At 45.3% G+C, this 25,090-nt stretch overlaps 1 protein-coding gene and 1 long non-coding RNA gene across 2 annotated transcripts; both read right to left on the reverse strand.

Moving 5' to 3' along the window:
* Positions 1-1,871: 1,871 nt before the first annotated feature.
* Positions 1,872-10,947, reverse strand: mrpl10 (mitochondrial ribosomal protein L10). Its single transcript, XM_033035028.1, has 5 exons — positions 10,872-10,947; positions 9,195-9,364; positions 6,662-6,826; positions 5,202-5,346; positions 1,872-2,964 (listed from the first exon to the last, which is right to left on the reverse strand). The coding sequence occupies exons 1-5, from the start codon at positions 10,921-10,923 to the stop codon at positions 2,702-2,704; spliced, it is 795 nt and encodes a 264-aa protein (XP_032890919.1). The 5' UTR covers positions 10,924-10,947; the 3' UTR covers positions 1,872-2,701.
* A 322-nt stretch (positions 10,948-11,269) lies between these two features.
* On the reverse strand, positions 11,270-24,562 carry LOC116982325. The gene is made up of 3 exons (XR_004414421.1): positions 24,530-24,562; positions 21,718-21,723; positions 11,270-11,282 (listed from the first exon to the last, which is right to left on the reverse strand). It is a non-coding gene; the product is annotated as an uncharacterized LOC116982325 (long non-coding RNA).
* Positions 24,563-25,090: the final 528 nt, after the last annotated feature.

Below are 25,090 nucleotides of genomic sequence, written 5' to 3' on the forward strand. Positions count from 1 at the left end.
CAGTGGCGCTCAATTAGGTAGGAGTGCAAAGAAGGCAGTGAAAAGATTTTAAGACGATCTGGACAAATTGAGTGAGCAGGTGAGAACATGGCAAATTGTACACAATAGTTAGAGAGTCATACCATGCAGAAACAGGCCATTCAGCCCAACTAGCCCATGCCCACCAAAATTGCCCACTAAACTAGTCCCACCTCCCTGCTTTCGGCCCGTATCCCTCTAAACCTACCCTATCCATGTACCTGTCTAAATGTTTCTTAATCGTTGCGATAGTACCTGCCTTAACTACCTCCTACAGGCAGCTTGTTCCATACACCCATCACCCTGTGTGTAAAAAAAGTCACCTCTCAGGGTCCCATTAAATCTTTCCCCCTTCACCGTAAACCTGTGCCCTCTGGTTCTCGATTCCTGTACTCTGGGGGAAAAAGACTCTGCACGTTTACCTAATCTATTCTTCTCGTGATTTTGTCTATTCCTCTCATGATTATGTAAATGTGGGAAATAAGGTCATCTGCTTTGCCGTAAATAGCAGAAAAGCAGAGAATGTATTAAATGGTGAGAGACTAGCTAGTGCTGATGGTCAAAGGGACAGGTATTTATAAACACACCTGGGTCCATTTGAACTCCCAGCCTACAGCTAGTGCAACACAGAATTAAGAAGGAAATTGATAATTGACCTCTATTGCGCAAGGATTTGAAAACAGGAGGAAATAAAGATGTCTGCTTGCTACTGTACATGGTCTTGATGAGACTGCACCTTCATTTTGTGCGCTTATTCCATGAAAGCCACTCTACAGTGCACGGTGACAGCTGGAGCAAGGCCTTTAAGAAGATACACAAAGTGCTGGAGTAACACAGCAGGTCAGGCAGCATCTCCGGAGAACATGGATAGATGGCGTTTCGGGTCAGGGCTGATAGAACGTTCCCAACATTACCTGTCCAGAGATGCTGCCTGTCCCTCTGAGTTACTCCAGCACTTTGTGCCTTTTTCTTTTGTAAACCAGTGCCTTGTGTCTAATTTTAAGGTATGATTTGTCTTCTTATTTCCTCCTGCATTACCCCAGGGCATTGAATCACACCGTGATGCAGCTGCTCAGACCCTGGAGATTCACATTGTTCTCCCATTACTGTTATAAAAGCAGAGCAGAAAATCATAGCTTTTATTCAATGTCCACCTGTATACTCTGGAGAGTCTGGATAATAATAACTATAGCATGCCTCACTTATCCTCTGTCTATCCAAGGAAGATGTGGGATGGAAGAGAGAGGGTGTAAACATTGAGCTAATTACAGCACAGCATCAAACACAGTGTTTAAGAAGGAACTGCAGATGCTGGTTTATACCGTAGACACAAACATGCTGGAGTAACTCAGTGGGTTAGACTGCATCCCTGGAGAAAAGGAATAGGTGAAGTTTCGGGTCCTGACCAGAAACATCACCTGTTCCTTTTCTCCGGAGATGCTTCCTGGCCCGCATTTTGTGCCTATCTTCAACATCAGATTCTTGATTAGTACAGGTGTCACTGGTTATGGGGCAAAGGCAGGAGAATGGGGTTGAGAGGGAAAGATAGATCAGCCCTGATTGAATGGCGGAGTAGACTTGATGGGCCGAATGGCCAAATTCTGCTCCTAGAACTTATGATAATCAAACACAGCACAAAAAGAAATCAAACATCCACCCAATATTTTGATTGGCAAAACCAGTGCACAAAATAGACCGCTCTACATCTGTACATACGGGAATCTTTCTCTCTGAAGTGCACTATTAGTTCTTTTGCAAAGTATTTTAAACATGTTCATTACCGAAGTCAATTACCAAAAGTCAGTCAATTTATACCGATCGTGAAACACAATCACAGCCTACAAGACACTTAATATGGTTCACTAGGTTTCACACTTTATTTCAACAGTGTAGAACAATACATTTGCATAACCAGTTCATGGCAGAATGTTCATTAATGTCCATCGGATCATAAATAAAATAATAACAGAAAACACTGGATGGCAACATAAACAAACTCCAAAAATATGGAATATTTTTTGAGAAAAATTAATGTGGTTTCCAGTTCAAATGTTGTTGTACATTTCCAACTCTTTCAAATATCCAGCCTTATTTTTAAATTTGTAGCCTCTACTCTGAGTCATTAATCAATCGTAGACAGGTTGTTAAGTCTGCAGGTGACACCAAGGTTGGTGGCTTTGCGGACAATGAGGAAGACTGCCAAAGTATACTGCAGGATATATCCGAGCAAGTGTAAGGTGTTGCACCTTCCGAGGTTGAATGTAAGGGGAAAATATACAATTAAGGCCAAGACCCTTAACAGCATTGATGTATAAAGGGATCTTGGGATCCAAGTTCATATAAAGGGCCTGTCCCACTTACACGATTTTTTTCGGCAACGTGTCGGGGTTACACCTTTATGGTCGTGAGTAGGCGCCCAAAGAGTCGTACCTGTTTCTGATGATACATTAGGCTATTGAAAAGATTGGAGCCACAAGACTGTTGCGTCTGCCAATAACTCAATAGTCCTTTACATCAGAGTGCAAACAGACATATTTGTACTTTTTTTCTGCTTCAATCCACGTTTGAACCCTACAAAATGAACATACACAGATGGAGGATCGCAACTAATATTCAATATTAATTATCAGTATTAAAACTTTGAGATTCAAACTTAGCTTTTTGTCCTAATGTTCTGGGTGCATTAAGATCCTTGACTTTCCTGCGTTTCCTTCTGCTCCACCGTTGCAGACTCTTTCTGTCCAGTGACAGCCTCACTCTGCTGTTTCAAGTATTGCTCCAGTAAGTTAGTGAGAAGCATAGGTCCATTGTTCAGCAGTTGGCATGTCTGAGAGGTGATCTGAGTCAGGCCACTTACTACCTCCCCACGGATCACCTGCATTCCTGGCAGCCTGGAATATTTCACCACTCCCTGTCTACTGAAGAGGGCATCTTCAATACAAGCACCTGCGGAGGAAGCACACAGTGCAATCACCAGACATGAACATAATGGCCTCCAGATCCTGACATTGAAATTATTTTATGATAGCGATGGATTTCCGCAGGTTTACAACAGGGACAGAAAACATGAGGACAAACAAGGAAGCATGTATTTATCATAATAATGAGATGGAGCAGCAGTAGAGTTCTGCCTTACAGCGCCAGAAACCTGGGTTCAATGCTGACTACGGGCGCTGTCTGTACAAAATTTGTATGTTGTCCCCATGACCATGTGGGTTTTCCCTGGGTGCTCCGGTTTCCTGCCACACACCAAGGACATGCTAGGTTTGTAGGTTAATTGGCTACGATAAAGATTGTAAATATTCCCTTGTCTGTAGGATAGCGCTAGTGTACGGGGATCGCTGGTCAGCGCAGACTCGACGGCAGAAGGACCCGTTTCCACGCTGTATCTCGAAATTAAACGAATCAAATAAATCAAACATCACAATGCGCTAAAAAGGAGTGTATTCCGCTACAAAATTTGATACAAGGTCTCAGTGGAAGATAGCAAAGTGCGATCAAAAACTTCATAAACAGTTGAGTTTTATGGTCTTATTAAAGGAAGGAAATAATGAGGTGCAAGAAGGGGAATGCCGAGAATACAGTTGCAGCAGTCAAAGTTGTCAATCATTCCTAATTAGGAGTGGCAAAGTGACTGGATTTTGGAAGATTACAGAGATCTCATCAGATTGGAAAGAGTTACGGAAATGGGAAGGAGTGAAGCCAAGAATGTATTTGAAGATGAGGAGAATTTCTAGAACAAGATGTTCCAGGATCACAAGCATGGACGTGATCCAAATTACAATGTCACCACATTTTGCTCAATAATGCTTCACTTATCTCTGTTTTGTCACAAAAAATTGCACACAGTATCCCAACATTTCTTGATGTGCCACGTCTCAACTATATTTGAATAAATTACTACCGACTGCTTTGTTCTCTGAGGAGTGCATTTCAAAGACAAGACTTCACCAGTCAATTAAATATCGATTCCAGAGACTAGATGTATAAGAGAAGATGATCAGGAAGCCAAACACAAAATCAATGTAAACCTTCAAATGCACTTTATATCTTGACACCACTAATTTGCGAAGCACATGACAGGCAAGGGCAGTCAGTGATAAAACACAACAACAACAAAAGTAGACGAAATCTTCAACAATTGCTTATGTTTTCCATGGAAGTCACTGGTCCTTAAGATAGTTTGGATTAGATACATAGATATATAGACAATAGGTGCAGGAGTAGGCCATTCAATGGATGATCATCCACAATCAGTACCCCGTTCCTGCCCTCCCCATATCCCTTGATTCCGCTAGCCCTAAGAGCTCCATCTAACTATCTTTTGAATGCATCCAGTGAATCGGCCTCCACTGCCTTCTATGGCAGAGAATTCAACAAATTCACAACTCTCTGTGTGAAAAAGATTTTCCTCATCTCAGATCAAAATGGCCTACCCCTTATTCTTAAACTGTGGCCCCTGCTTCTGGACTGCCTCAACACCGGGAACATAGGTAGCATCTAGAGTATCCAATCCCTTAATAATGTTATATGTTTCTACCAGATCCCCTCTCATCCTTCTAAATTCCAGTGAATACAAGCCCAGTCGCTCCTTTCTTTCATCATATGAGAGTCCTGCCCACCCTGAAATTAACCTCGTGAACCTGCGCTGCACTCCCTCAACAGCAAGAATGTCCTGCCTCAAATTAGGTTCTACAATTATACGCATTTTAACAAGCATGTAATTTACAAAGGCGGAGCTTGAATACATCATTTTCTGTTATGAAGAGCAGAGCCTTGTAATAGAGAACTGGGTGGCACGGTGGTAGAATTGTTGCCTTACAGCGCCAAAGACCTGGGTTCAATCCCAGCTATGGGAAGCTATCTGTACGGACTTTTGTTCCTTTTCCCCGTGACCGCATGTGTTTTCGCCGAGAACTTCGGTTTCCTCCCACACTCCAAAGACGTACAGGTTTGTAGGTTAATAGGCTTGGTATAAGTGTACATTGTCCCTAATGTGTGTAGGATTGTGTTATTGTGCGGGGATTGCTGGACCTGTATCTCTAAACTAAACTAAACATGCAATATAATGAAACATGTGAAATTAACTTTATGGATCATTCACAATTTATAGATAACAAATAATAAAAGCAAGAGGTTCAGGATTGTGTCCATCTCTGCCACTGCTTTAACACAGTTCTTACCCAGTAAGCTGATCTGAGTTGAACTGCGCACAATCTGAAGCATCTCTTTTGTTTTGGGCTCCTTACTGACAAAAATGATATTGCGACCAATAAACAAAGGCAGCAGGTTCTTGTATTTGGTGTCTGTTAGATATGATCGCATAACCTGTGACAGAAATAGTTGGAGGTAAAATAAGATGTAAACTGGATCTATACTGTAATAGGTTTGTAATATTTAAGCACCATACATTTTGCTTTTACTTTAATAGTTTGTAGCACTGTAACGTAACAAGTAGAACTGCTGCCTCATAGTTCCAGTGACCAGGTTAAATCCTGATCAACATGCTGTCTGTGTGGAGTTTGCACATTCTCTCAGTGATCACCTATCACCATTGACTCCATCTAGACTTCACGCTACCGCAGCAAGGCCAGCAGAATAATCAAGGACGAGTCACACCCCCGGTCATTCCCTCTTCTCCCCTTTCCCATCAGGCAAGAGGTACAGAAGTTTGAAAATGCATACCTCCAGATTCAGGGACAGTTTCTTCCCAGACGTTATCAGGCAACTGAACCGTCCTCTCGTCGACTAGAGAGTAGTCCTGACCTCCCACCTAGCTCATTGATGACCTTGATCAGACTTTACTGGACTTTATCTTGCACTAAATGTTATACTCATCATCTTGTATCTGTACACTGTGGACAGCTTGATTGTAATCATGTATAGCCTTTTCGCTGACTGGACAGCACTCAACAAAAAAATATTTTCACTCTACCTCGATACACATGACGATAATAAACAAAAGTAAAACTAAACTTATTCTCCCAATGGATACAGTGCCAGAAGCAAGGTCCCATGAACTCTTTAATACATTTCTTCAGAAACTGACGCTACAACCATAGATGGGATTAGCACCATGTTCACCCTTCTGCAGGAGTGATTTTCAGCCCAGACCACAAAATAGGTTTGCAAATGGAAAACTTCCACATTGGCAAAATAGAGGAGAGTTATGTATCCCCCAAGAGCTAATACTTTCTGGAAGAGTGAGGAAATATATTAAGGAGGAATCATTGGGAATTTTCAATTAGGGTCCTGGGAAACAAGTATTACTATTTAGGCGCAGCTAAACGAATGTTTAGAGTTTAGATACAGCATGGAAACATGCCCTTTGGCCCACCGAGTGCACACTGTCCATTGATCACCCATTCACACTAGTTCTATGTCATTCCACATTCTCGTCCACTCCCTACATACTGGAGACCAATGTATCCGCAAACCCGCACATCTTTGGGATTTGAAAGTAAACCAGAGCATCTGGAGAAAGCCTACGAGGTCACAAGGAGAACATGCAAACTCCACACAGACAGCAGTTGAGGTCAGGATCGTACCCGGGTCTCTGGCGCTGTAAGGCAGAAGCTCTACTGGTTACGCCAGTGTACCGCACGAATATCTTCAGTAACAGAATGAAATACATAACACCGACCCGATTTGGGAAAAATTTCATGCGGATGTCGTGTTTCATTAATCGATGTCGAAGAAGCCGCAGGTCCTCCGAATTGATGTTGTTGTTCTGGAAAACTGCTATCATTTTATTCTCTTGGAATGTGAACTCCACATCTCGCCGTATCAGTTTCTCCAAGATAGATGGCTGGAAGAGAAATTTATACAAACATTATTATACACTGTCTCATCGACTAAAGAAACAGCAAAAACGCTACAATACGCACAGCAGGGACAGATCCTATTGCAAGTAATCAGCAGCTGATCATAAAGGCTGATTACAAGTCGGCTTTCAACATCATTGTTCTCTGTAACTGATAGCATTTTTTGTCAGCAGTCCATTCAGGGTAAAATGCAGAGATAAGGAAGCTGTTGTCAGTGTTAACCTGCTCCTCCATAACATCTGGTGCAGCAGCATTTGTGGAGCGAAGGAAATAGGCAATGTTTCGGCCCGAAACGTTGCCTATTTCCTTCGCTCCATAGATGCTGCTGCACCCGCTGAGTTTCTCCAGCATTTTTGTGTACCTTTGATTTTCCAGCATCTACAGTTCCTTCTTAAACCCTCCATAACATCTGCAGCATTTTCTCAATGGAATCAGTACAATTTCAGCAATTTGAAAGTATAAACACTGGTTTGAAATAATATTATTATTCTCCCTGTAACATTCACTAAAAATGAGTGAGATGAGGCGAATGTAATTGACTAGTGATAATTATTCATCAACTGGCATTGAAATGCTAGTTGTATTTGTATACCATCCGATTTTATTTTAGATACAGCGTGGAAACATGCCTTTCGACCCACCGAGTCCATGCTGACAAGCGAACACTATCCTTCCTACACACTAAGCACATAGAGAATAAGTGCAGGAGTAGGCCGTTCAGCCCTTTGAGCCAGCACCGCCATTCAATATGATCATGGCTGATCATCTAGAATCAGTATCCAGTTCCTGCTTTCTTCCCATATCCCTTGATTCCATTAGCCCTACGAGCTATATCCAACTCTCTCTTGAATACATCCAGTGAATTGGCCTTCACTGGCAGAGAATTCCACAGATTCACAACTCTCTGGGTGAGAAAGTTTTTCCTCAATGGCCTACCCCTTATTCTTAAACTGTGACCCCTGGTTCTGGACTACCCCCAACATCGGGAACATTTTTCTCGCATAATTACAATTTTACCAATTCATATTAACCTACAAACCTGTACGGCTCTGGATTGTGAGTGGAACCCGAAGCACCCGGAGAAAACCCACCCAGCACCCATAGTCAGGATGGAACCCGGGTCTCTGGCGTTGTAAGGCAGCAACTCTACAGCTGCACCACCATGCAGCCCTAATTCTCTCAAACTTATTTCAAAATTCCACAGAATGTAAAAAAAATATTACAACTTTTCATGAATGCCTCAACTTTCATTTGATCTTTGTAAATTATTTAAAACATTATAAAAATAAGGAAATGTTTACTTCCTGTTTGCTGTCTGTCAAATTCTGATCAGCCCCAGCATATCTGCTTCTGTTGAAATACAAAGTACTCACACCCTTACTTTATGTATGCAACAGTTTAGGAAATTGAGTCTTATCGAGTCCACATCACAAGATTAGAAATTGTTCAGCCAGAGCTGAACATACTTCTCAGTATCTGCACACAATTGTGTCTAACGCTTCTTGTGCATAGCGGTTGAAAGATTGGTGGAAACAGGGCCGTGACTTGACCCCAAGAAATTGAATAGACATCGGAACAGAATTAAGCCATTCCACCCATCGAGTGCTCCACGATTCGAAACCTGATTTTCCTCTCAACCCCATTCTCCTGCTTTCTCCCTATAACCAACCTCCACTTTAAAAATACCCAATGACTTGGCCTCCACCATCGTCTGTGGCAATAGATTCCACAAGTTAACCACCATCTGGCTAAAGAAATTCCTCCTCAACATATCTACAAACTTTAAAATCTGTAGGAAGGAACTGTAGATGCTAGTTTACAATGGAGATAAATACAGAATGCTGGAGTAACTCAGCGGGGCGGGACGGCTGCATCTCTGGGGACAATGGGTGGGTGGTTTCGGGTTGAGACCCTTTTACAGATGTAGGAGGGTCTCAACCTGAATTGTCACCCATCCCTTCTCTCCAGAGAAGCTGCCTGTCCCGCTGTTCATCAGGGACTGGATTGTTTTTACAGTTATTATGTGTGAAATGTTTTAAGTTTCATGTGCGATGCTCCGGTATTCCCTGGGAAACGTCTTCTCATTTTGCACTGTACAACTGTTGCTTTGCAAGATGACAATAAAGGTTGATTGATTGATTGAGTTACTCCAGCAATTTGTGTCTATCAACTGAAAAACCTGCCCTTTATCAAGAATAGATATACGCAGCCACGGTTGAGAACTACATGAAATAAATGATTTTTTTAACGAATTTCAAGATTATATTTAAGGTTGTCTCCAAAAGTTTGCACATCGCAGAGGAAAGAAATGTTAAATAAAGCAAAAATGCATGACCCGTTAAATATATTCACCTCATGAACATCTTGCTCCCAAGGTTTGATGCACCTCTCTGGGACGGCAGGGTTTGGAGGCATATATTCCGTGACAGCCAACAACTTCTGCCGCAGGATGTGTATGGGCTTGCGATGGCGGGTCACTGCTTTAGATCCATGACGCACGACAACTTGGAATGGAAGCCACCCTTTACAACAAAGAGCACCCTTCAACTTAGCAAACTGCTTGGGAAGCTAAATATTTGCACATCAAGTTTCTTAAACTATCAAGCAGTGAGCATAAGCTCTGTGGGACGCTAAACATAGCTATTTCCAGAAGGTAATGGGATGGAAGGACCAAGAAAAGGGAGAAACTAGGTGGAGAGGGCAGAGACTGCAGACTATGTCTTGGATATTCTCATACAAATCATCAACACAGGTACATGTCAAACAGCGTTGTGCCCAGCACCAACTTCTGAGGCACATCACAAATCATGGGACATGGAAAAGCAGCAGTGTAGATCGGGCATCTTGGTTGGCGTGGGCAAATTGGGCCGAAGGGCCTGTTCATCTGTTTTTGCTTCAATTTCAACATCTGCAGCTGATTGTGCTGCTTTTCTTTTTAAATTGCTCTTCTACACTTCGGTGGGTTGACGGTACACACAGGGCCCAGATGTGGGAGGCATCTGTGTCGAGGCACAGGGGGCGGAAGGGGCACAGGGGGTAGGAGTCGTCTATGACGGGTCACAGGGAGTGTGGGGGACGAGGTGGTGGACACTGGGGGTGGGGATGTTGGTGCACAGAGGTTATAGGAGGGAGGGGGAGAGAGAGAGGAAGAGACAGAGAGGGAGGGGGAGAGGGAGAGTGGGGGGGAGAGGAGAGAGGGGGGGGGAGAGGAGAGAGGAGAGAGGGGGGGGGAGGGGGAGAGGGAGGGCGGGAGAGGATGACGAGGGAGGGGGAGAGAAGAGAGGGGGGAGAGGGGAGAGGGGGGGAGAGAGAGAAGAGGGGGGAGAGGGGCAGAGGGGGGGAGAGGAGAGAGGGGGGGGGGGAGAGGAGAGAGGGAGGGGGAGAGGGGAGAGGGAGGAGAGGAGAGAGAGGGGGGGAGAGGACGAGAGGGGGGGGAGAGAGGAGAGAGGGAGGGGAGAGGATGAGAGGGTGGAGAGGAGAGAGGGGGGGAGAGGAGAGAGGGGGGAGAGAGAGGAGGAGAGGGAGGGGGAGAGGGGAGAGGGGGGAGAGGAGAGAGAGGGGGGAAGAGGAGAGAGGGGGGGGAGAGGAGAGAGGGGGGGGAGAGGAGGGAGGGGGGGAGAGGAGAGAGGGGGGAGAGGAGAGGAGAGAGGGGGGGCGAGCGAGGTATGAGAGGGGGGGGAGAGGGAGAGAGGGAGGGGAGAGAGGAGAGAGGGGGGGGAGAAGAGAGAGGGAGGGGAGAGGAGAGAGGAGGGGAGAGGAGAGTGGGAGGGGAGAGGAGAGAGGGAGGGGGAGAGGAGAGAGGGGGAGAGGAGAGAGGGGGGGGAGAGAGGAGAGAGGGAGGGGGAGAGGAGAGAGGGGGGGAGAGGAGAGAGGGGGGGGGAGGAGAGTGGGAGGGGAGAGTAGAGAGGGGGGGGAGAGGAGAGAGGGTGGGGGGGGGAGAGGGAGAGGAGAGAGGAGAGAGGGAGGGGGGGGGAGAGGGAGAGAGGGGGGGGAGAGACTTAGAGGGGGCACGGGGAGCCGATCCATCACCTCTGCGAGCCGCCACCGCCGCCGCCGCCAGCCTCCCGCTCACCGCCGCCATCTTGCCGCCGCCGCCAAGCCGCCAGCGATTGGTCCGGACGTTGACGCCAGCGGCCAATCAGACGCTGCCCACAGCGCGGACCAATCACAGCGACCGCCTCTTGTCCAATCCGTAGCGAGCCCGGCCGTGACGCGGCATCCATCAGCCAATGGGCAGCCGCTGTTGCCCCCCCCATTGCCTGTGCTGCCCCCCGGTGGGCTGCAGGAGCATCGCAGCCAAAGTAAAAGTCACAGCGCCTTCACCGGACAAACAAACAAACAAACAAACAAACAAACAAACGCAGGCTTATCCCCTGGACAGAGGATTCTAAATCTAACTACACACACACACATATAAATATTATATTATATAGTAGGCCCCTCTCTGTCATGACTGACCATGGGTGACCATGGCATCCTAGTTTGCAGGTGATGTGTGGTCAGATGCAAGCCTGGGCGATCAATGTCATATGGAGGACAGGCTGTTGCCCATGCAGCACGTCCCCCCCCCCTCTCCACGTCGCTAATCGATCCAAAGGAACAGCAGGGCCGTTACAGTTTAGCACCAGCGCCGTTGGAGGAGCTGCCAGAGCGAGGTTGTAGACAACGGCGAACTGCCTTAGGGGCTCCGACTCCGGATTTTCTTGAGGTTTACCCCTGGAGCCTTTTCCATGACTGGATATGGCCACAAGGCAGTGGAGGATTTAAATCAGAGCTTTCCCTCTCCTAGATGGACTGCCATCCCAGGTTGACGAGCCCCTTCTGCCCGAGACTCGTGGGGGCGGGAGCGTCTACCTTCCCGTGCAGGTCTATAGCACCTGCCCACTGCGTACACACGCACACACGCACACATATGTACACAAAAAAAACATGATAGTGCAATGATAACAATAATAGTCTCTGTAGTTCAGAGCTTATTTGAGGATGTAGTGTTCAAAAGCCAAATGGTTGTATGGAAGAAGCTGTTCCTGAACCTGGAAGTTAGCGTTTTCAGGCTCCGGCACCTTCTTCCCGATGGCAGGGGTTAAATGACTCTGTGGCCAGTCCCTCTAACCTGAAGAAGTCTGAAGAAGGGTCTCGACCTGAAACGTCACCGATTACTTCTCTCCAGAGATGCTGCCTGTCCCGCAGAGTAACTCCAGCTTTTTGTGTCTATCTTCCCTCTTACCACAGCCTGGCGGAGGCACAATGTGTGGAATGCCCTCCTCTGTTATAAATGACAATAAAAGATGCTGGAAATACATGATATCTTTAATCGGACTTTACTGCACGTTATTCTGCACTAAATATTATTCCATCAATCATGTTTCTGTACACTGTAGACGGCTCGATTGTAATCATGTATTGTCTTCCTGCTGACCGGTTAGCGCGCAACAAAAGCTTTTCACTCTACCTTGGTACACGTGACAATAAAACTAAACTGAACTAAAACCAAACTAAACTAAAGAACAGAAAATGTTGGGAATGCGCAACAGGTCAGGCAGCAACTATAATGAGAGATAGTGTTAACATTTCAGGTGAAAGACCTTTTCTGAGATATCTAACACTTGAGTTATCTTGTTGCCCCAACTCTGACATCTCCCTGTCTAATTTGCTCTTTGTGTTGGAAGATTGTACAATCAGATCATGACGTTCTCTCCAGTCACACGGCACTGCAGATGCTGGAATATTGAGCAAAGAAACAAAGTGCTGAGGGTCAGACGGCATTGGTGTAGGGAATGGATAGACAGACAACGTTTTAGATTGCTTAAGAAAGAACTGCAGATGCTGGAAAAAATCGAAGGTAGACAAAAATGCTGGATAAACTCAGCAGGTGAGGCAGCATCTCTGGAGCGAAGGAATAGGTGACGCTTCGGGTCGAGACCTTTCCTCAGACTGATGTTCAGACTCACCCATCCTCAGATTGGGATGCTTCTTCGGACTTTCTCTGACAGTTTTGTGGATGGAATTCAACTTTCAATTGGTTTTGTTGTCTGAATTGGTGGTAGTCTTCAAAATTCCAAAACACTAAAACCCGGGATAATGCTCCGTTGTAGCAGTGAAGAAAGGTTGTCTGCCATATGACTCAAGTCTTGTCTCCCCTATCAGAGAGATCAAATGGTCCACAACACCTGGACATCTCCAACACAAGATGGGGCATCTTGGTCTGCACGGGCAAGTTGTATTGTATTGTATTGTATTCAAATTTATTGTCATTGTCTCAGTTAGAGACAATGAAATGAATTTCCCTTACAGGCAGTATCATAAAAATAAAAATAAATAAATAATAATAAATAATAAAACATATTAAAAATAAAATACAATTTAAAAAAAGCACAAACACTGAAAGTCCACGACACAACATAACACAGTGGCACCAAGGTGAGGAAGGCACCATAGTCCAGCCAGCCTCCCCTCCGTTCTTCCAGATGTTCACTCGTGGTCGAGGCCTTCCTAGCACCCGCAGTCGCCGCCCCGGGCGGCCCGATGTTCAGGCCCTCACGCCGGGCTGGTAGAACGCCGACGCCGAACCCCGACGGTGAACATCCTCCTCCTCAGCGGCCCGGACCTCCAGATCAGCCGCCTCCCACAGCCGGAGTCCGCAGCTCCTGAGTCCGCAGGCCGAGCCGGGCAGAGTCGCAGGACCCGAAGGGCCTGTTTCCATAGTGTACGACTACCTCTCTGACTTTTCCAAAGAAGGGGTAGGGAAAAAACATTCATTTAACACCTATAACAAATATCTTGGGTGCAATCATACTGTTGTTTGTGGAAGCTTACTGTCTGAAAATTGATATTTTAGAACAGAGATCTTGCTGAACGGATCTACTGTTGGACTGATAACCATCTAATCTCAGTGATTTAACTGTATTGGTGGGGTCAAGGAAAGAATGGTCACGTCGCGGCCCTGTTTCCACCAGCACGCACAAGAAGCACAAGAAGCGACAAGATTTTAAAATTTGTAGATAGGTTGAGGAGGAATTTCTTTAGCCAGATGGTGGTTAACCTGTGGAATTAATTGCCACAGACGATGGTGGAGGCCAAGTCATTGGGGATTATTAAGGTGGCGATTGGTAGGTTCCATATTAGTAACCATGTCAATGGTTATTGGGAGAAAGCAGGAGAATGGGGTTGAGAGGGAAATCAGGTATCGAATTGCGGAGCAGACTCGATGGGTGGAATGGCTTAATTCTGTTCCGATGTCAATTCAATTTCTTGGGGTCAAGGAAAGCGTGTTCATGTCGCGGCCCTGTTTCCACCAATCTTTCGACCGCTTTGCACTAGAAGCGTTGCAGACACCATTGTATGCAGATACTGAGAAGTGTGTTCAGCTCTGGCTGAACAATTTCTAATCTTGTGATGTGGACTCGATAAGACTCAATTTCCTAAATTGTTGCATACATAAAGTAAGGGTGTGAGTGCTTTGTATTTCAACAGAAGCAGATATGCTGGGGCTGATCAGAATTTGACAGACAGCAAACAGGAAGTAACCATTTCCTTATTTTTATAATGTTTTAAATAATTTACAGAGATCAAAATGAAAGTTGAGGCATTCATGTCGATGAATTGAAAAGTTGACATATTATTTTTACATGCTGTGGAATTTTGAATAGGTTTGAGAGAATTAGGGCTGCATGGTGGTGCAGCTGTAGAGTTGCTGCCTTACAATGCCAGGGACCCAGGTTCCATCCTGACTATGGGTGCTGGGTGGGTTTTCTCCGGGTGCTTCGGGTTCCACTCACAATATGAATCGGTAAAATTGTAATTATGCGAGAAAAATGTTCCCGATGTTGGGGTGAGTCCAGAACCAGGGGTCACAGTTTAAGAATAAGGGGTAGGCCATTTAGGACTGAGATGAGAAAAAACTTTCTCACCCAGAGTGTCGTGAATCTGTGGAATTCTCTGCCACTGAAGGCAATGAAGGCCAATTCACTGGATGCATTCAAGAGAGATATAGCTCGTAGGGCTAATGGAATCAAGGGATATGGGAAGAAAGCAGGAACGGGGTACTGATTCTGGATGATCAGCCATGATCATATTGAATGGCGGTGCTGGCTCAAAGGGCCGAACGGCCTACTCCTGCACTTATTTTCTATGTTCTTAGTGTGTAGGATAGTGTTTGCTTGTCAGCATGGACTCGATGGGCCAAAGGGCATGTTTCCGCGCTGTATCTAAACTAAAATTGGATGGTATACAAATACAACTAGCATTTCAATGCCAGTGTTGGCGACCCTGTTTCCACCAGTCTTTCCACCAGCAAGCACAAGAAGCGACAAGACAGACACCATTGTATGCAGATGCCGAGAAGTGTGTTCAGCTCTGGCTGAACAATTTCTAATCTTGTGTGTGGACTCGATAAGAAGAACTATATTGGAGGAAGAAACAAATTTCAAGGACTCACCTAAAGGGAAAAAAAAAGAGACAAGGAGAGATTTATAAATCAAATTTTAGATAGAGGTTGCAGGGAATTGCTGAGGTAGGCACGGATTTAGGGATTGGAGGGAATTGCAGAGGGAGGGAGGAGTGTAGGTACTGGGGAGATTTGCCACCATTGATGCCAAAGTACCATTGATGGGTTGGAAGCAATTGCAGGGATAGGAAGGTGTTATAGGGCTGGAGGGGATTACAGACATAGAAACATAGAAAACAAAGAAAATAGGTGCAGGAGTGGGCCATTCGGCCCTTCAAGCCAGCACCACCATTTAATATGATCATGGCTAATCATCCAAAATCAGTACCCAGTTCCTGTTTTCTCCCCATATCACTTGATTCCGTTAGCCCGAAGAGCTACAGTGCATTCAGAAAGTATTCAGACCCCTTCACTTTTTCCACATTTTGTTACGTTACAGAATTATTCTAAAATGGATTAAATTCTTTTTTTTTAAATCATCAATCTACACATAATACTCCCTAAAACAAAAGCGAAAACAGGTGTTTAGAAATTTTTGCAAAGCAATTAAAAAGAAATAACTGAAATATCACATTTACATAAGTATTCAGACCCTTTGCTAATGCACTCAAAATTGAGATTAGGTTCATCCTGTTTCCATTGATTATCCTTGAGATGTTTCTACAACCTGATTGGAGTCCACCAGCGGTAAATTAAATTGATTGTACATGATTTGGAAAGGCACCCACCTGTCTATATAAGGTCCCACTGTAGTTGGCTGTGCATGTCAGAGCAAAAACCAAGCCATGAAGACGAGGGAATTTGTCCGTAGACCTCCGAGACAGGATTGTGTTGAGACACAGATCTGGGGAAGGGTGTAAAACAATTTCTGTAGCATTGCAGGTCCCGAAGAGCACAGTAGCCTCCTTCATTCTTAAATGTAAAAACTTTGGAACCACCAGGACACTTCATAGAGCTGGCAGCCCGGCCAAACTGAGCCATCAGGGGAGCAGAGCCTTGGTCAGGGAGGTGACCATGAACCCGATGGTCACTCTGACAGAGCTCCAGAGTTCCTCTGTGGAGATGGGAGAAACTTCCAGAAGGACAACTATATCTGCAGCACTCCACCAATCAGGCTTTATGGTAGAGTGGCCAGACAGAAGCCACTCCTCAGTAAAAGGCACATGACAGCCCGCTTGGAGTTTGCCAAAAGGCATGAGAAACAAGATTCTCTGGTCTGATGAAATGAAGATTGAGCTCTTTGGCCTGAATGCCAAGTGTTACGTCTGGAGGAAACCAGGCACCGCTCATCACCTGGCCAATACCATACCTACAGTGAAGCATGGTGGTGGCAGCATCATGCTATGAGGGGATCTTTTTTAGCGGCAGGAACAGGGAGACTAGACAGGATTGAGGAAAAGATGAACAGAGCAAAGTACAGAGAGATCCTTGATGAAAACCTGCTCCAGAACGTTCAGGACCTCAGACTGGGGCGGAGGTTCGCCTTCCAACAGGACAACAACCCTAAGCAGACAGCCAAGACAACGCAGGAGTGGCTTCGTGATAAGTCTGTGAATGTCCATGAGTGGCATAGCCAGAGCCCGGACTTGAACCCAATCGAACATCTCTGGAGGGACCTGAAAATAGCTTGCACCGACGCTCCCCATCCAACCTGACAGAGCTTGAGAGGATCTGCAGAGAAGAATGGGAGAAATTACCCAAATACAGGTGTGCCAAGCTTGTAGCGTCATACCAAAGAAGACTTGAGGCTGTAATCGCTGCCAAAGGTGCCTCAACAAAGTCCTGAGTAAAAGGTCTGAATGCTTATGTAAATGTGATATTTCAGTTATTTACTTGTAATTACTTTGCAAAAAATTCTAACCACTTTTTGCTTTTTTATTATGGGGTATTGTGTGTAGATTGATGATAAAAAAAAAAGATTTAATCCATTTTAGAATAAGGCAAAATGTGGAAAAGTGAAGGGGTGTGAATACTTTCTGAATGCACTGTATATCTAACTCTCTCTTGAATACACCATCAGATAGGAATAGGTGTGGGGGCTAGAGAGGAATGGAAGGGTGAGACCAAAGAGATCTGAAGACAAGTAAGACAATATTTATTCCGATTACTATGTAAGGTGTCCTTGAGATGTCTGAAAGGCGCCCATTAAATAAAATTTATTATTATTATTATTAATATCAAATTCAGGGCATTTTAGTTGGGAGCCAGTGTGATAAGGTGAGAACAGAGGGGGAAAAAAGTAGATGATTCATTTTAGTTGATCTAACTGTAGAATTTTGACAAATAGCTGGACGATCCTTTTCAAGAAATGCTCATATGAGTTCCTACATTCAGATTCTCCTAGCCTACGATGACTTAGTGGTTACTGTAATGGCTTCCCGGAGGGTGTGGTAATGACCATGAGACTACATGAGGTTTCATTGCATTCAAATGTCACGATCGGTAGTAGTGGCCAGGAAATAACAGATTGTGGCGCAGTGGTGCTTTATTGTCATGTGCAAAACACAATTATTTTTCAAGTCGCCAGACTTGGCGCCATTTCCAAAGTTCCAAACTCCTGTCCACGCGCTAGGACTTGTGGAACGGTGTCCAATCTAGGTGGGCCCAAAGATTATAGAGGAGCTCCTCTACAATCTTTGGGTGGGCCCCACGCTGCTGCAAGACCTCCAGCTGTCTACTTCATCTGGATTGTTTAAGGAACCAATGTCCCTATCTTCTCCCGGCCATCTTTGTGCCCGAGGGCGCCACCTGCAGGACGCGGAGGGTACGACCCTGGTCCACTTTGCTAACGGCCCTGGTCCTCAGGACTGTTGTTGCCGGCTCCCTCCTCTTCAGTTCTCTTTAGGTTATTGTAGAAACCCAAATGTTTCTTTATTGTCCTTCAGGGCAGGAGATCAACTATTCCTCAGATAGATACAAAGTGCTGGAGTAACTCAGTGGGTCAGGCAGCATCTCTGGAGAAAAAGGATGGATGACGTTTCGGATCAGAACCCTTCTTCACACCTGTTTCTATCTTTAGCCTTTGTCCAACAATCTGCCTATCAGGGAATCCCATCGCCTGAGGTCATGTGTTGCTGGCTGTGATTTATCCGCTTCACTCTTCCCACTTCCAGTTTTTTTTTTTCCTGCTCTCCCCTGCAATCATTCTGAAGAAGAAACAGTCGGGAAAGGTTTGGTCTAAAACCCCAGTTCAGTTTAAAACCCCCAGTCTGACGGGTTTTAGATCATCCAAAGCATGCTCACTTCATCAATTACAATCTGGTTCAGCAGTTTAGACACTCACTCCCGTAATAAATTACAACGCATAGTTAACAAAGCATCCAAAATCATCAGCACTCCCCTTCCATCAATAGAATCACTCCATCACAAACGGTCTGTGTCAAGGGTGAAGAAAATCATCTCTGATCCCTCCCACCCAGCTCACCACATCTTCCACCTGCTGCCATCAGGAAGGCGCTACAGCTCACTGTCCGCCAAGACATCTCGATTTAAAAACAGTTTTTACCCACACGCAATCCGAATTCTGAACACACTATGATAACAGCACATATCCTCCCCATGCATGTACTGTATATTGTATGATGTTGTGTTTTATGTTATGTTTGACGGGAATCAGCCTACCTTGTAACATCCTGTACTGAACCTGAATTCCACCAGCTTGACTGTGTGGTCATTAAATAATCTAATCTAATCTAATCTAAAACATGCCGGTCTTCCAGTTCTCAAGTGTCTGGAGTCAAGAGTGTTCTATTGTCATATGTACAGAAAAAAACAGTGGAATTCTTACTTGCAGCAACATAGCAGATATGTAAATGTTGTACACTGTAAATGCCATAATATGGACTGAGCTACAGGGAAAGGTCGGGCCGGCTACAACTTTATTACTTGGAGCACAGGAGGACAAGGGACGATCTTACAGAGGTGTATAAAACCATGAGGTGGATTAATGAGATGAATGCACAGAATCTTTTATGCAGGTCTGAAGAAGGTTCTCGACCCGAAACGTCATTCATTCCTTCTCTCCAGAGATGCTGCCCAGTCCCGCTGAGTCACACCAGCATTTTGTGTCTATCTTCAAGAAGGAACTGCAGATGCTGGAAAATCGAAGGTAGACAAAAGTGCTGGAGAAACTCAGCGGGTGCGGCAGCATCTATGGAGCGAAGGAAATAGGCAACGTTTCGGGCCGAAACGTTGCCTATAGGGTGATTTCACGAAAGGTCACTGGAGCGTAGATCTGCACCCACGTGACCGAAAATTTTAACTGGAGGACATGCGTCACTTCCGGTACATGTTAGTGAATGGGAAAACACGCACTTTCACACCCGGTAAAAACATCGAAAACGGCCAGTTTTTGAGCTGCAATTTACTGTGCCAGTCGGGGTGACCGTGAGGCACAGCTACCTAAATTTACAGTCCAAAAAAAAGATAGAAACTAAGGTAAATTCAAGAGGGAGCTGAAGGTGTCAAAACGGCGGAAGTTGTTATCGGACATTTGCCGTGGAGATTTAAAGATCCAAAATATCGGGAATTATCGCGTTTGCTCGCTGCATTTCATCAAAAGTAAGGCATTATTGACTTTTTATCTTTATTCATTTGTTATATGAAAAGTATTAAAAAGTTAAAAATCCGTCAGTAAAATTGCAAAATCGCCCATGGTTCTCAGGTGGGTTTTAACATGCAAAATGAAAATGCTTCTGAAGCTCCATTTACCATTTAAATAATCGTAAACTATCAATGCGTTTTGAAATAAATTTTACTGAGATGCAAGCTAAGGAATGGGATAATTGTCAGCTGTTTGTTGGACAAAAGCAGGACATTTTATTATTTGCCAAAATATATTTCTCAATGTTTCTTGTTTAAATCCTGCACAATCACCCAAACTACTTATTTATTTATTTATCATCTAATAACAGACAAGCCTGCAGCATGGAATGATGTCAACAATCCTGATTGGGCACCCACTGTGAGCAGGATAGACAATGTGCACAAGAACGCCATGCACGTGCAACAAGAAGAGTATTAAAGCAGATTTGGTTGCAGCTCAAGCATCTATAGCTCTGCAAGTTGATGGCGTTCTTGTGCACGTGTTTTACCATTCACTGACATGTACCGAAGTGACGCATGTACTCCAGTTAAAATTTTCGGTCACGTGGGTGCGGATCTACGCTCCAGTGACCTTTTGTGAAATCACCCTATTTCCTTCGCTCCATAGATGCTGCCGCACCCGCTGAGTTTCTCCAGCACTTTTGTCTACCTTTATGTCTATCTTCGGTGTGAACCAGCATCTGCAGTTCATTGCTACATGTGCTAAACATTGAATAGGAATCCGAGGGGCAACGAAAACTACCGGGTCTGGCAGCCCGCACTACATACCCACTACCCTCAGACATGCGGGCTGTTCACTCGGGGTGTTGGGTGTCGGAACGAGCAGCCAGAGGAGGTCGTTGAGGCAGGTATTAGAACAGCATTTAAAAGACACTTTGGCAAGAGCACGGATAGGAAAGTTTAGAGAGATGTTGGTCAAATGCGGGCTAATGGGAGAAACTTGGATGAGTACCTTGGATGAGTTGCTTGGATGAGTAAAGCCGAATTTGCCTGTATCCGTGATGTATGACTCTATGACTCTGTTGTGGTGTGTGTTTATCCTGGCACAATATTCGGCACCGACACAGAGGGCCAAACCACATGTTCCTGCGCTGTACTTTTCTAGGTTCTATGTTTGATTATCTTTATGAGCAAATTTTTGAAGAAGAAATCAGGAATCACTTCATCCCACCGCCCCCTCCGCCCACATCTTTTCATTGGGAACGTCCCTCGTTTATCATTTAAGTCGAGAGCAGCTTTAGTTACTTAATCTCCTTCCTCCCTCCCAAGTCGGAACTTTTGCACATAAACCACTTCTCTTTCGCAGTTTTAGGTTTTTCTTGGCCGATCTCATCCCCTTCCTGCCGCTTGGCAGTCTTCACTTTCATTTTGATCGTTGAGTTATATATTGCTGGCACCCTGCCAGTCCTGGCATCGTGCCTTGAGTGCCCAGGGGAAGAAGATGGTTTCAGAACCATGTAGAACAAGGTAATGGGAGACACAAAGAACTGCAGGCGCTGGAACCTTGTGAGAAATGCAAAGTGCTGGAGTAACCCAGCGGGTCAGGCAGCATGTGTGCAGGGAATAGTCAGGTGACATTTTGGGTTGGGATCCTTCTTCAGACTGATTGTAATAGGCGGGGGGGGGGGGGGTGAGAAAGCTGGAGAAGAGATGGGGGGGGAACAAAGCTTGGCAAGGTGAGATACAGGTGAGGGGGAGGGGGGGGGAGTTGATTGGCAAATGGACAGACACAGTATGAAGATGAAAAGAAGACAAGAGGGTGTAAGAGTAGAGACAATGTGTGAAATGCTGGAGTATCTGTGCCAGCCCTGTGGGATACAAAACCAAACTCTCAGGTCGGACAGGTCCCTGACAAATTCAATTTCTGCTCACCTGGATTAACCTTGCTGGGGAAAGATTCCTGACTTCATCATGAACAATATTTATCTCTCAGTCATCATCACTGAATCAGATGAATGGGCTCTTATCGCACAGCCATTTGTGGGAGCTTATTGAATAGAATTCAAAGACACAGCCTGGATACAGGCCCATTGACCCATTGAAGATAGATACGGAATGATGGAGTAACTCAGCGGGTCAGGCAGCATCTCTGGAGAAAAGGAATAGGTGACGTTTCGGGTTGTGGCCCTTCTTCAGACATGGAGTCCACTCCGACCATCACTTACCTGTTCTTTGTTATTCCCAATTTAGCATCCACTCCCTACACACTCGAGAAACTTGCAACTCTACCGCTGCGCCACTGTGCTGCCTCTAATCTTCATAGGTTATAGTAGTAGAATTAGGCCATTCGGCCCATTGAGTCTACTCTGCCATTCGGCCCATTGAGTCTACTCCGCCATTCAATCATGGCTGATCTCTGCCTCCGTAATCCCATTTTCCTGCTCTCTCCCCATAACCCTTGACACCCATTCTAATCAAGAATTTGTCTATCTCTGCCTTAAAAAAAAATCCACTGACTTAGCCCCCACAGCCCCCTGTGGCAATGAGTTCCACAGATTATCTACCGTCTGACTAAAGAATGTTCCTCCTCACCTCCTTACTAAATGAGCGCCCTGTAATTCTGAGGCTATGACCTCTGGTCCTAGACTGTCCCACCAGTGGAAACATCCTTTCCACATCCACTCTATCCATGCCTTTCATTATTCTGTGGGGTCAAGGAAAGAGCGTTCACGTCGCGGCCCTGTTTCCACCAGTCTTTCCACCAGCACGCACAAGAAGCACAAGAAGCGACAAGACAGACACCATTGTGTGCAGATGCCGAGAAGTGTGTTCAGCTCTGGCTGAACAACTTCTAATCTTGTATGTGGACTCGACAAGATGAAGATTATTCTGTGAGTTTCAACATCTTTCCCCCTCCTCCAATTGACAGATTCCAATCAACCGACAAACCCACACGTCTTTCGGATGTGGGAGGAAACCGGAGCACCCGGAGGAAACCTACACAGTCATGGGGAGAACGTACAAACTCCACATAGAGAGCATTTGAGGTCAGGATCGAACTGGTTCTCTGGCAATGTGAGGCACCAGCTCTGCCAGCTGAGTTATCCCTATCGTAACTTTGATTCTGATATTACTATAAGGAGTAGACTTCAAGAATATCTCTAGCTGTGAAGCACAATAGTACAATCTGAGGCAGTTCTCGGGTAATATATAGGAGGCAATGGACCCTGGAATTAATGATTTATTTTTAGTTTGGTTTATTGTCACGTGTACCGAGGTACAGTGAAAAGCTTTTTGCTGTGTTCTATCCAGTTAGTGAAAAGACTAGCAAGAGGGTCTCGACCCGAAACGTCACCCATTCCTTCTCTCCAGAGATGCTGCCTGTCCCGCTGAGTTACTCCAGCATTTTGTGTCTATCTGTAGTGAAACGACTACACATGATTACATGAAGAATCAGACGTCCACAGTGTACAGATACAGGATAAAGGGAATAACATTTAGTGCAAGATAAAGTCCAGTAAAGTCTTATTAAAGAGAGTCCAAGTGTCTCCAATGAGGTAGATGGAAGGTCAGGACCACTCTCTAGTTGGTGAGAGGGCCTGATAACAGCTGGGAAGAAACTGTCCCTGATTCGGGAGGTGTGTGCTTCCAAACTTTGGTACCTCCTGCCTGATGGGGAAGAGAGAAGAGGGAGTGACCAGGGTGAGACTGGTCCTTGTTTACGTTGGTGGCCTTGCCGGTGCAATATGAAGTGTCGACCCCATCCATGCCATTCTGGTCACCCTTTCCTTCATTTAGAGGGCATGGGCATGGGCAAACTCTGGGAAACAGATTAGGGGCAGCACAGTGGCGCAGCGGTAGAGTTGCTGGCTTACGGCGCCAGAGACCCAGGTTCAATCCTGACTACGAGTGCTGTCTGCAAGGAGTTTGTAGTTCTCCCTGTGACCGTGTGGGTTTTCACCGGGTGCTCCGGTTTCCTCCCACACTCCACAGATGTGCTCTCTAAAGGTCTGTAGAGTACTGGAATTTGGCTTCGGTAAGTTGTAAAAATGTACCTAGTGTATGTAGGTTGGTGATAATAAAGTATCAATCAATTATCTCTGAAATTACCCACGCCATACTTTGTCTGCATACTCATTAAGGACAAGATTCCATCGGCCTTTATCTGGGTTCACAGGTACATCATTCTTTATTATTGCAAATTTCCTTGATGCTATCGGCTGTGTACTTGGGGGAAATCACATAACACCCATATCCTGCTATATTATGGCATCAAAACATTTTAAACAAGCTGACAATAAAATGTCAAACATATATTTTAAAGAAAATCATTGAAATGTCAGTTGTGGGTCAGTGGGTAATGCTCCGAGTTAGACCGAGGGTTGCAGGCTTTCCAGTGATGTTTTCCACGGAGACCATGTCTTCAGCAACTCCCTAGGTTAGAACTCAGACCAATTCCGTTACTGCTATCCAAATGCGCCGCTATTTCATCTTTTATAATTGACTCCAGCATTTTCCCCAACACCCTTGTAAGGGCAAACTGGTCCATAATTCCCTGCTTTCTCTCTCCTGCCTCTCTTTAAAAAGTGGGACAGCATTAGCAACCCTCCAATCCACAGTCTCTTTGTGTTGTTCCTTGACCATCCTGCAACGGGGCCGATCCGACTTCAATTCAATTTTAGAGACCCCCCCAAACCAAGATCAAGCAGAGGCCCCTCAATTTAATAGACAGCAGGTCAGGCCGCATGTGTGCAGGGTCAGGTGATGTTTTGGGTCGGGATCCTTCTTCAGACTGATTGCAATAGTCGGGGGGGGGAAGCTGGAGAAGAGATGGGGGGGGGGGGAAACAAAGCCTGGCAAGGTGAGATACAGGTGAGGGGAGGGGGGCAGTTGATTGGCAAATGGACGGACAAAGGATGAAGATGAAAATAGGTCAAAGGGGTTTCAGAGTAGAGAAGATATGTGAAATGCTTGGAATCCCTCTTATTTCTCGACCCTTAACGTCACCCATTCCTTCTCTCCTGAGATTCTGCCTCACCCACCGATTTACTCCAGTATTTTGTGTCTACTTTCAATTTGAACCAGCATCTGCAGTTCTTTCTCACGCAAGGAATTAAGGGATATGGGGAAAAAGCAGGAATGGGGTACCGATTTTAGGTGATCAGCCGTGACTAGATGGCTCGAAGGGCCGAATGGCCTACTCCTGCACCTATTGTTCTATGCTCTATGTATCATTGTCCCGGTTGCAGTAGGCAGC

This window comes from Amblyraja radiata, chromosome 16 (genome assembly GCF_010909765.2).
Source record: "Amblyraja radiata isolate CabotCenter1 chromosome 16, sAmbRad1.1.pri, whole genome shotgun sequence".
Taxonomy (NCBI): domain Eukaryota; kingdom Metazoa; phylum Chordata; class Chondrichthyes; order Rajiformes; family Rajidae; genus Amblyraja; species Amblyraja radiata.

Coding starts and splice junctions, on each gene's coding strand:
- mrpl10 (XM_033035028.1), bottom strand. CDS start 10,923: ATGGCGGCGGTGAGCGGGAGGCTGGCGGCGGCGGCGGTGGCGGCTCGC. Junction 9,365..10,871: donor GGCGGTGGCGGCTCGCAGAG/GTGATGGATCGG, acceptor TTTGTTGTAAAG/GGTGGCTTCCATTCCAAGTT. Junction 2,965..5,201: donor AACTCAGATCAGCTTACTGG/GTAAGAACTGTG, acceptor CTTCCTCCGCAG/GTGCTTGTATTGAAGATGCC.